The 12,935-nt window shown below is 37.6% G+C and overlaps 1 protein-coding gene across 4 annotated transcripts in view; it reads right to left on the reverse strand.

Annotated features, from left to right (window-relative positions):
- Positions 1 to 1,836: 1,836 nt before the first annotated feature.
- Positions 1,837 to 12,935, reverse strand: part of DIXDC1 (DIX domain containing 1) — a 73,970-nt gene continuing 62,871 nt past the window's right edge. For 3 of the 4 annotated variants that reach the window (XM_032641329.1, XM_032641328.1, XM_032641330.1), the window contains 3 exons: positions 7,729 to 7,834; positions 6,685 to 6,793; positions 1,846 to 5,102 (listed from right to left, as the gene is read on the reverse strand). In XM_032641329.1, the coding sequence (XP_032497220.1) occupies positions 5,022 to 5,102; positions 6,685 to 6,793; positions 7,729 to 7,834 (296 nt within the window). In that variant the 3' untranslated portion in view covers positions 1,846 to 5,021. Of the gene's footprint in view, positions 5,103 to 6,684; positions 6,794 to 7,728; positions 7,835 to 12,935 lie in introns of all 4 variants that reach the window. The other variant, XM_032641331.1, reaches the window with a different exon arrangement.

The raw sequence follows: 12,935 nt of genomic DNA on the forward strand, positions 1-12,935 counted from the left end.
CAAAACAGATTTCTGATTCTAATTTGCCATGTAATCCCGTCTACCTGCATTTGTTAGGTACCCTTCTGTGTAGGGTTATCCTATAATTAGAAAATGTCTCATTTCTCAGCTGAGAGTGACATTAAACTAGAAGGAAGCACGTGTTATATTTATATCCCTAAATCCCCAGTGTACATCAAGAACACAAGAAGAAAAACCAACATTTGAAAACATGTTTACCTTTGCTGGTAATTAAACATTTGGAAAAATAAGGCAGCCAGAAGGCACTATATCATACCTACTTAAATTGGAAACTTTAAAAAGTCTAACATCTCAGTATTAATGAGATTGAAGAGAAGGAGATGCATTCGTCGGGAGGTTGTTTTTAGAGATGGTAGGATAGTAGGGAAAAAGAACCAGGGAAAAAATGTTTGCACATTTCCCCCAAATCCTATTCTAGTATCCTTAAGGCATCCAAAATAAGGTTAAAAAAAAAAAGTTTTAATATCTTCATGACAGAAAAAGAATTGGAAAAACGTTAACTATCCAAAAATGAGGAAAAGATTAAGCAGGCATGGCTGTCTGGCAGGATAATATGCAGGGAGTACAAGTGAGAAACAAAATTCCCAGATTAAATGGAAAGGCACATTTGAAATACTAAGAGTAGAGAGACTTCCCTGGCGGTCCAGTGGTTAAGACTCTGCACTTCCACTGCAGGCGGCGCAGGTTCAATCCCTGGTTAGCGAACTAAGATCCTGCATGCCCCACCGTGTGGCCAAAACATTAATAAAATAAAATAAAAATAGGAGTAGAGCAATTATATTGTTACCATAATGTAAAACTACTTATGAGTAACAACTGGAAGAAGCAACGTAAGAATAATTGTGATTAGTGAAAGGGCTTATACTGTAACTGTAAATTATTATAAAAATGTTAACGATTTTGAATTGGCTAAGATATCTTACTACAGTACTTCCACTGCATTTGTCTAAATTACTTTAAATTAGTCTTTGTATGAGATGATCTTCAGTTTGCTGTTCAATTACTTAGGTAGCCTTGCTTAAACCTGTTTTGCATCTTTCAGTGCATAGCGAGTTTGCATTTTGAATATGCTTTTTACAGGTGTAGCTAAATCATGAGAGGGCACAGGTCAAACAGTCTAGGAGTGGTAAGTTTACCACAGAGGTAAGCTAGGAATAATTAGGTTTGTCAAATCAGTCCTGAGACTTGTAGAATGATATTACTGATACAGAATGGGTTAGATGTAAAGAGGAATTAGTTGGTAGTGAAAGTTCTTTACATGTTTAATTTTAACATAATAATGGAATAACCCAGTTAAAATGGCTTGTAATTAATAGTTGAAAATATGTAATTGGAAGGCAAGTGAAAGCACCCAGGGCTAAAGATTTAGCTATATAAGACATTTAAAGTGATAAATGAAGGCTAAGTTTTAGGAAGGCATCTTTCAAATTAATTTGAAAGTTCTGGTTCTTTTAAATACACATTCCTGAAAGCCTCTTGTTAATGTTTCTTGCTTTTGCATTAGAGACTGTTTTGTCATACAGTTTAGTCTTGGGTTCTTACTTGTTTGCACATTTATATATAATGTCAAAAGAAGTGCTACGTAAATGAATTTTCTTTGATAGTATAACCTATTGATATTTTGCACTTACATTAGAAATACCAATAGTAATATCTGTAGCAATAAAGTAATCCTTATCTCTCCAAGTAATCCTATTACTCCCCAAGTAATGAGTAAACATGATACCAGGGAGATCACTTGAGGAAATTTACTTTCACTAAATGTAAATGGCTTTCTTGATTAATTTCAGTCAGTAAACACAAGTGAAAATTATTAATGGTATTTAGTTTGCAAACTCCATTTTATTCGTAGTTTGTTTCTGGGTTTTTTTTAAATTAGGTCACAAATCTGGTACAGACAGTTAAAACTGTTTATCACTTTGATAATCAGAAGCCTCTGGTATAACACAATCTTCATGAAAACGTAAAACAGAATACATGGTAATAATCTCTTTGAAAGCAATGGTTGCAAACATCCATGTTTCTAAGAAAATATAACTTTACATATATATTTTAAGCAAGCTGTACCTCTTACATAAATTCAGACAATAGAAGGAGTGTGCAATCATAATGCTTATTTTATGGAAAAAAATGAAAATTATTATGACCTAAATGATTTTAAGTAATTAGAGTCCTCTTGGATTGAATACAGAGTATAAAGATATTTTCCTTAATTTACAACCTTCCTGGTCAAAAAGAGCTGGAAAGTTGGTCAGTAAGCAGCATTGATATTACCAAGTAAGTTTAACCTAAATTCTTTAGGTAGAAATTGTAAAGTGTTCCAATTCCAGCTACTTTAGTTAACTGAGTGAGAACAGTCTTCAGTTTTTAAATGAAGACTGTTTAAGGAATTGAGCTTTTTACTAACTTAGTTTTTGTGAGAGGGTCATTTTTTAAATCAGGTTTAGAGATTATTTCATGAACTCTAAACATTCTAGTTCCTTAGTTTTCTCAAAGAAAGAGAACTTCAGCAGTAGCAGGATGGACTGTCCCACACAAATGCCAGTAGGGGGTAATGCTCTGAATAAGTCAAAAGGCCTCCTAGTGTATCAAATAGGAGACGATTCAAACCAGAATGAATCAATGCACACTCCTCCTAGAAGGCTCCTCTGTTTAGAAACTGGAATGAGGATTACCAACACATTTTATACAAACACTCTGGTGTGCCATCCTGTAATGGGGGTGCTTAGGTATCACCCGTGGCATATGAGATTAATGAGCTATTAATTCAACTTAAGCTTTCTGTGGAGGCACTAAGGCCATGCAGCTCCTTTTCCAAAAGACATAGAGATAAAAGACAAAGAAGGTAGAGGACTCTGAAAATTTTCTCTGATTTAATTTTCTCTGAAAAGTTAAATTCTACATAATAGTAAGAATGTTTGCTGAAAGAAAACTGACAAGTAAAACTGATTTAAGCGACAGATGTTCAAAATACATTGTACTGAAAATACAATAACAAATTTTGGCCTGATAACCCTCATGCTGTCTTATAGCAAAACACTAAAATACATGCAACAGAGAAACTGGTGACATGAGGACTTCTTCTCCAGATTTCCTGGGGGGGGGGGTGGCTGGGGGGGGAATGGAGAATATACTGTTTTCTTCTGTTTGCTTTCATAATGAATTATTCTTGCTTATAAATGACTTTCCCAAATTTTCCCAGTCATTTCTGATGAGAAATCATTCTTCAGTAGGAGGAGACCAGGTGACTTACATGAAGGACATCAGGTGTCTTTTGAGTTCCTTCTGTCAGCTAGAGGAGCCATCAAATAGGTTCCGTAAAACTAACTCCATAACTAAAATGGCTGGTAGAATTGGAATAATCTGTCATTAGTATACTTGTAATAAAATAAAGCTTGTTCCGAAACCACAAGGGCTGGTAAGAAGAGCAGAGCCTGTATAAAAGCAACAGGCTTTTATAAAAGCAACTGGGTTCTCTAGAAAATGGATCTGGTATACAGAATGTGAGAATATACAGAACTCTCACTCAAGTTATAAAAATAGACATGGTTCTTGGACAAAAAGCAAATGAGTAGAAAAGAATTCTCCAAACATGAACTTAAAGACACATCTGTATAAAACAACAAAATGTCATCTCAGAGCTCCGATCAGTCGTCTGTTGAAATGGCTGAAAAGGGGAGATGAACTAGAGACAGACAGGTCAAGAACCCACAGCTGATCTGTCTGACTCTTCTGGTTGGCAGTGTACACTGGTGATCACAGGCAGAGAGACTGATATATCTGATTGGTTGATGGTGCTTGGTGAATGAACGAGAAAACTCAAGATATAAAGTAATCTCTGAAAGTTTAAGTCTTAGCTTCTACACTTGACAGTGTTGCACATGAGAAAGGATTCTAGGTGTTATCACCCAGAATCAACCCTGCCATTCACAACTCATGCTCCATGCCCCCATGGTTTCTTTTGTGGCCAAAGGATCAGCCTAGACTAAATATATAATAGAAAATAACTCTGGCCTTGAAATGAAGAGGGGTAGACCAGTAACTCATGCTCAGTACTTATAAATCACAAATACTGAAGCTAATGGTCTGTTTCCTTTTGACTGCAAAGGAGATGCCATGAGCTAAAGAAAGTCATGAGAGAAAGAAAGTCAAGAAGACATGGGTAGCAGCACCTTTCCATACCCGCCTGGATTTGAAAGGAGACTTTCACTCCTTATTCCTTTCAAACACAAAGTTCATCAGTTGGAAGGGGAAAAAATGGCTCTAAAGTTAAAGAGTCCCCGGAGAAAATGAGCAGTACATGAAATATGCCCTCTGTGGGCTAAAGGACAAGTTGCAAAACCAGTTAAGACACAAGAGGCAGCCCAAGGTCTTACTTAATTATGGTTTTAGCATAGTATATAGCACAATATGGGCAGCCCTTTTTCAATCCATTCAACAATTCAGCACCATCCATGTCCAGTCCAAAAAATTCCTGAAGAGTGGGCTTTCATCTTTGGTACCACCTTACGAGTTATTCTTGGTTTGCAATAGCTGCAAAGAAGCAAAAAAGCTGGTACCTTCACCTTGTCTGTGAGTACAAATGCTGGTACTCTGCTGCAACCACTGAGGCCAATTAAAATAATACTGTAACACACAGGAGTGATGCATCCAGTTCCCAGGTTCCAGATAATAGCAGCCATGCCCATAAAGGAGTGGGATCATCCATCCCCAATGGTTAAGGCCTTCGGTTTGTTGTCCTCAGAGTAGAATAAAACACTGTGTTCCCACGGACAAGGAACTCCACAAGAACCCATGGTCTACTTTTGGACAGGGACTTTAAGTACCACACGTGCCAGGCACAGAAATAGGACTGGCCTATAGCTGTCACGCCTGGAGAAGCTTCTGTTTTGGCAGCACAAACTAAAAACTTCTTAGTGTATTCTGGTTTTAGTCTTCTCTCCTGAGTGAAGCAGCCAGGGACTGCCAAGTTCCACAAGCCCTCAATCTAATAGTCAGCATTAATTCTCTCCATGGTCTTCTTCCACCCAGGCTACAATTTTCCCTTCCCATCCAGGGATGGCATCGTCATCATGGAAAACCTAGAGAAAGAAGAAAAGCCACCATGAAAAAATTATAAGACAGGGGGTCTCACTAAACATCTGTGGTTGAAAAAGAAGATCTCAGACATAAAGGATAAAAAAGTATAGAGGAAAGCCTTGAGTTAGAGCCTATGTCCCTTTGGTTTTGTCCCTAAAGTTATAACTGGTAAAAAATATATATATACAGTTGACCCTTGAACAACACAGCAGTTAGAGACACTGCCCGCCCCCCCTCCCTGCCCTGGCCCTGTGCAGTCAGAAATCCACATATAACTTCACGGTCGGCCCTCCATATCCACAGTTCTGCATCCTCAGATTCAACCAGCTGCTGATTGTGTAATACTGTAGTAGGTATTTATTGAAAAGTGTCTGTATATAAGTGGATCCATGCAGTTCAAACTCATACTGTTCAAAGGTCAACACTGTATGTGTGTGTGTGTGTGTGTATATATATATATATATATATATATATATATATATATGCTTTATATATCCTTAGTTCCGCATCTATGAAATGGTAAAAGCATCCCTCTAGTACTGCTTTGCTCATAGAGATTTATAAGAATTAATAAATTACTAACCATAGAGCACTCTGGGCTTCTCAAAAGAAAGCAGTACTATAAGCATTTAAAAAATGAGAAAGGGGAAAATTTTGGCCCGAAGCATTGTAAAGAAAGGGTTAGAACAAAGACCAATCTTAACATGTGTGCATGCAGTTCTTTTCACTCATTCGTTCAATTCATTTCCTAAGCCACTAATAAACAAAAAGGGTTATTAAAACATTTCAGTGAGAAAATCTTTTTTTTTTTTTTTGGCTGCACCACGCAGCGTGCAGGATTTTAGTTCCCCGACCAGGGATCAAACCTGTGGCCCCTGCAGTGGAAGTGAGGAGTCTTAACAACTGGACCGCCAAGAAAGTCCAGGAAATCTTTACAAAATAAAGTATTGGCTTTTCCAACCTTCTTCATTCTGTAACCACTATGAGAGCGCTCCTAATACGTCATGACTCAGAACTCTCTTTCAAAAAAAAAAAAAGAAGAAAAGGTCTGTTTTGGGCAGATATATTACAAAGAGAAGTAGAAGTATAAGCTAAGAAAATAGTCAAGGAGTTGAGAATAAGCATAGATGACTTTGCAGAATTTCCTCATTTTCATTATATGAGAAACTACCACCACAATATACAGTTTCATATATTCATGCCAGTTTGTTTATTTTGCTCTACATAGGAAGCAGAAAGTTTTCTAAGGTTTGGTTACAGATAGAAAAGAGACTCGAAAGCCAAGCATTTGTTCAATGTAGGTTCTTTATTTTCCCTAACAAAACTTTTTCCTTTTTAAAATAAAAATTCTATCCAAGTTTGATTAGAGTGATTAAGACCTTGAACTAAAGAAGCTATCAACTTCTTGGGCCATTCCCTGAACCTTCTCAGTCTAGAGTAATCAACTGGTTGGAGGCACTGGGAAACTCCTCTGACCTGGTTAGGGAACTGAGGTACTTCTGGGTACTAGTCCTTGAGTAGAAGTCTTTAGGGTTCAAGAACAACCAGCAATACCACCACCCAGGCTCCCTGTGGATTCTGTACCTCCTCCTTGACAGTGCCAAACTCAGGATCCAGTGCTTTGAAGTGATACCGATGATTTCCCTCCCGGTCAATAGCTGCTTTAAAATCCTTCAGTGTCACCTCCCCCAACCTGCAACAAAAAGAGAGAACACTAAAATAGACCGTTTATCAGTAGGTTGGAAAGATAAGATGTCAGCTTTAAATCCAGGCCCCTGCCAAAGTCTCTGGAGGCAGAAACAGCGTGGCCTTGTTAGGTCACCACCCTTGATAACCCAGACGATTCTGAAACAGCAGAAGTTAGAGAGCCAGTCACTATTAGGGAATGAAAATGGCATTACTAATGGGTTGATCTGAGAATTTAAAATAGATTATTGCTTTGGCAGCAGCCAAATTACTTTTTTTCTGTTTTACTCTGAAAATAAGACACAAAGTCTCTGAAATCTAATTTGTTAAACTATCAATATGTCTAAGTTCTCTTGATTTCCTTCTTTGCAACAATTCCATTTCTATAGGCTGGTAGAATTAAATCAAGTATCACCATCTTTACTTCAGAAAGCTCCCCTCTAACACAAACCAAGCAAGACTCTTTAGGAAAGGGAAATCTTATCACCTCTCTCAGCAGTTGGTTCCAGAGTTTAAAAATCTTTATTTCAAAGCCATTTACCTTAGAAGGGAGTATATTAATTGAGTGTTTGAAGGTTTTTAACATGAATTCTCTATAGGTTAGCTGCAGTCATCAAATAGTAACAAAGATCAATGAGTAATAAGTAGCCCTGGAATGCCAGGCTGTAATCCAAAGCTATCAGCAGAAGCTATTTTGAACACTTAAAAAATTGCTTTCCTAACTTGGAGCATCTTTGCATATCAGGATTGGAAGCACTATTATTGTGTCTGTACCTTGTAATGCCACTGGTTAGTGGTGAAACTAGAACTTGAATCTCTATCTCCTGTGCCCTTCTTACTACACTGCTTCTCAAACACCTTACAGCTGGTTAGATGGGCAGTAACTAATGATTCTGCCTTCCTGTCCTTTTTAAAGGAGAAATAATGATCCCAGAATCTCACCTCTTTGGTATATTGACCATGAAGGGCGTAAGTGACCGGTCAGTGAAATAGAGCACCTTCGTGCAGGCGCTGCTGACAGCTGGAGAGCTCTGTGAGTGAGACAACTCTGCAATCAGAGAGAGACTTTGTGGTCAGAACATTCAATTTGCTTCCAACAACCCATCATTTCTAGTTATTCAAAATGTCCCAGGAGAATGAAGCTGCCTGAGGTCATAGCACAGTTTTCACACTCTTGCCAAACACCTTGTCCACAGGGTGTGTGACCCACAGGAAGTCACCACTGGGGCCACTAAGACAAGAGGTGCTTCGGACATGGATGCTATCACAAGGACCATCATTTCTCACCCATCACAGGTGATTCTAACAGGGGAACAGCAACTGTTCTGACAGGCACTGTTGCCAAGAGTCAAAAGAGGTCAGAGAAGCCAGGCAAAATTTCAGCTAGGGCAGAATGGACACACAGCAGGAGCTGCAGACACTGCCAGCATTTAGACTGCGGAGGTCAGTGGTAGACAATGCACATGCACTTCAATGAAAAGACAACTAATTAGGAACAAGAAACACAGAAGCAAAGTAACCGTAGAAACTCAGATTCCAAGAGGCCTTATATTTCCAGTCTAAAAGGCAAAAAGTCTACTTTTATTCCTTAGCTACACAGGATCTATATGTGTTGGTCCCCGTGGTTTTTTTTTTTTTTTAATAAATTTATTTATTTTTGGCTGCGTTGGGTCTTCATTGCTGCGTGCAGGCTTTCTCTAGTTGCGGTGAGCGGGGGCTACTCTGCGTTGCCACGCGTAGGCGTCTCATTGGAATGGCTTCTCTTGTTGCGGAGCACGGGCTCTAGGCTCGCGGGCTCAGTAGTTGTGGTTCACGGGCTCTAGAGCACAGTCTCAGTAGTTGTGGCGCCCGGGCTTAGTTGCTCCGCAGCATCCGGGATCTTCCCCAACCAGGACTCAAACCCGTGTCCCCTGCACTGGCAGGCGGATTCTTCACCACTGCGCTACCAAGGAAGCCCGGTCCCCGGGGTTTTTAACTTAAATTTCTTAATCCATATCTTGTCTCTATTCTTTGTATAGGTACTTATGGAAAAATTTAATCAATGAGTTATTTGTGATTATGACTTTAAGAGAATAGAAGAAAAGACCAATTAAAAACTTTTATCACAAGGACCAAAAATAATTAAACTTTTATTAAAATAACTCCTGCAATTCCAGCTACACGTTTTCTTCATTTATTCTAGGCATTTATCCCAATCAAACAGGCAGCCACCAGAGAGCAGTTCTAGGAAGGGGTTTTTTGGTTTTTGTTTTTGATTTTTTGGCCGCACGGTGTGGCTTGTGGGATCTTAGTTCCCCAACCAGGGATCAAAACAGGGCCCTCAGCATTGAAAGCATGGAGTCTTAACCACTGGACCACGAGAGAACTCCCTAGGAAGGGGTTTAAAATAAGGAAGTAGGAGGGATGAATAATACAGGAGAGAAAGACAAGGGAACATTCTCTCTTCGCACAGCAATCAATCAGTTTTCAGAATTTTTTTCAAAGAATGCCAATTATTGAAACCTACATGCCACGATGTTCCTTTGACTCCATCACCTAGAACAGGGCCTGGCACACACTGGCTTTTTAATAAAATAAAATATTCACTCTTATCATTAAATTTATGATGGATCCTTTCACTCATTCATTCAACAAACATTTATTGAGCACTTACCATGCACTAGATTTTGAGAATATAAAATTAATTATATGCCTCTGACCTCAAAGATTTTACAGTCCAATATAGATGACAGGTATGATAATAAATAATTACAATACACTAAAATCAGATTGGTACAAACTGCACAAGAAGACTGAAGATGAAGTAGTTTATTCTACCTGGAAGAGGTCAGAAAGGTCCCATAGTTGGAGAATTGTTAAACAAAGCACCTAAAAAATATATCAGATATAGAAGTTGGAAAGGGCATTCCCAGAATGAAGGATACTTGTAAAGGCATGAAAAGGGATGGATCATGTATTTATAAAACTGAAACTCAACTAGTAAGGCTGGAGTGTAAGTAATACATTGGGAAGTAATGGAAGATGAGGATAATAAAGCAGGGCCCAGATCACAAAGGACTCTGCCAGCCTAAGATGTTTAGATATTAGTCTTAAGCTCTGGGGAGATATTCAAAGGAAGTGATACGATCAGACTGGCATTTTAGAAAGGTCAGTCTAGCAGCAAGTATGGGTCTAGTATGGGTTGGATGGGAGAAATTCTGGAAACAGTAATCCCATTAAGAGGCAATTAAAATAATCTGAAAGATGAGGAAGGGTAAGATATAGCCCTGGAGCTAGAGAAGGGATGGATTTGAGAGAACTTTAGAAGGTAAAAGTCTTAGTACTTTGGATATAGTTGAACATCAAGGATAAAAGGGAAAGGGAAAAATAACTAAGATTTATGATCTAGGAAAACAGATGCATGGTAGTTACCAGTACCTAAGATAGGGGAACAGAAGTATCATCCATTTAAAATGTTTACTGGGTGCCTATTATGTATCAAGTACTAGAGATACAAAGATAAACTAGGTACAATTCCCACCCATTAAGGAGCTCAAAGTCTAGTGGGGTAAAATAGCAAAACAGTTATAATATAATAAAATAAAACATGAAAATAATATTGCTGTGGACTCAGTTGTGTCCTCCCCACATTCATATGTTGAAGCCCTAGACTCCCATGTGACTGTATTACAGATAGGGCCTTTAAGGAGGGATTAAAGTTAAATGAGGTTATAAGAGTGGAGCCCTGATCCCATAGAACTGGCGCCCTTTTAAGAAGAGGAAGAGACACCAGAGTGCTCTCTCTCCACCATGTGAAGACAGCAGGTAGGCAGCCATCTGCAAGCCAAGAATAAAGCCCTCCTTCAGCAGAACCTGACCACACTGGCATCCTGATCTTGGGACTTCCAGCCTCCAGAACTGTGAGAAAATAAATTTCTGTTGTTTAAGTCACTCAGTCTGTGGTATTTTGTAATGGCAGCCCAAGCTGACCGATAAAATGTTATGTACACATTTTAGGTGAATTTGAAGGTAAGAGTATGTCAAATGCCACACAGAGGTCTAGTAGATAAAGACAGGTTTGGTAAACAGGTCACTGATGACATCAGTGAGAGGAGTTTCAGGTGACTAATGAAGAAGGCTGAGTTGGATTGCACAGGCTTTTCGAGTAAAACAGAAAAAGATTAATGAGGGAAAAATAGTCTTACTCAACATTAACTCATGTGATAAAATGATAATTGCTGTTTCAGGGTGACAATACTATAAAAATCATATACAAAAACCTCAGAGAATAAACGACCCAGAAACATAGCCTTGCGTATACATGTGTGTGTAAATTTAATACATGATTTTAAAAGGCATCACAAATCAGTTTCAGCTTTTAAGTTTAGGTTTATGATCCATTTGGAGTTGATTTTTTGTATATGGTATGAGGTATGGGTCAATGCTCTTTTTCTGAATAATTTGTTGAAAAGCCTATCCTTTTGCCATCAAATAGTTTTTGCACTGTTGTTAAAAATCAACTGGCCAAATATAAGTAAGTCTATTTCTGAACTTTCTACTCTGTTCCAATGACCTATGTGTCTATCCATTCACCTATACTGCACTGTCTTGATTACTCTAACTTTATAGTTAGTTTTGAAATCAGGTAGTGCGGCACTTCAACTACTTTACTTTTTCTTAACTTTTTTTTTTGAACTATTCTAGTCTCATCCATATAAATTTTAGTATCAGCTTGTTTATATCTACGAAAAGTCTGATAGGATTTTTATTGGAATTGCATGAAGCTATAGATCATTTGGGGAGAATGAACCATCTTCACAATGTTGAGCTATGTTTTCCCCATCAAACAAGGCTGCTTCTCAATTAATATGATGCTGATAAACAATAATTTTGTAAGTGGTAAAAAGCTATGTAATAAAAACCAGATTATTTTTAAAATCTATCATCTCCCTTGTTTCTATATGTTCCATGTTTTTTGTTCCTTTTCTCTTTTATCCTCTTTTTCTCCCCGCTTTTGGAGTGTGTATGTGTGTATGTGTATATATGTATATATATGTATGTATACATGTATATATTTTGGTATTGTCTTCAAAGCCCAGTGTGTTTAGATTCTCAGTTTGAATACACCATTTCAACATGGAAACTATATTTTAAATAGTGAGATATTTTACTTCTTTTGCTATTGGATTGAGTATTTTTACAATTCTTTTTTATCTCCACTATTAATTTTGTCATTTAATTCTTTAAAAATTTAGTGGTCGCTCTTGGATTTAAATACACATCTTTAATTAGTCAGTCAGCTTTCAAATGATATTTACTGCATCACATGTAATGTAAGAACTACAGAAGTGACAACAGTAGAGTCCTAATTCCTCCATCCCAATCTCTATTATTGTCATACATTTTACTTTCACATATGGCATAAACCAGTAATACATCAATACATTTTTTGCCTTAAACAGCCTGTTATCTCTTAGAGCAATTAAAAATAAGTGGGGGAAGGTCTTTTATATTTACCTTCATTTTAACCACTTTTTTTGCATCTCCCAGTTTCTTTCATATCATACTCTTCCTGTCTGATGAAATTACTTTAACATTTCCTGCCATGCAAGTCTGCTTGTTATGAATTCTCTTGGTTTTGTGTAAAAAAAAATATATATATACTCTCTACCTACAGAATTCTAGTTTTTTTTATAGAAATTTTTGTAGAATTCTAGATTTTTTTCTTTCAGTGCTTTAAAAATATCCCCCCACTATCCTATAACCTGCAAGGTCTAATAAGAAATCTGTAATTCTCATCTTTGTTCTTCCGTATGTAGTAATTTTCCCCTCTTCAAGGGGGAAAAGATTTTCTCTTTTCTTTGATTTTCAGCAATTTGACTCTTTTGTTGTTTTTGCTATTCATACTTCTTGGAATGCTCAGCACTTCTTGGATCTGTAGTGTGATGTTTTTAAAGCATTTCTGGAAAATAATTGGCCTTTATCTCTTCAAATACTTCTGCCCTGTTCTATCTCTTCTTGTTCAGGGATTCTAATTACTTGTATCTTACTTAGTCCATTTGATATCGTCCCACAGCTACTGGATGCTCTGGGTTGTTTGTTTTTTCCTCTCTCCTACTCTTTTTCTTTTTGTATTGCAGTTTGGGTAATTTCTATTGACCTATCTTCAA

The sequence above is a fragment of the Phocoena sinus genome, chromosome 8 (genome assembly GCF_008692025.1).
Source record: "Phocoena sinus isolate mPhoSin1 chromosome 8, mPhoSin1.pri, whole genome shotgun sequence".
NCBI classification, from domain to species: Eukaryota; Metazoa; Chordata; class Mammalia; order Artiodactyla; family Phocoenidae; genus Phocoena; species Phocoena sinus.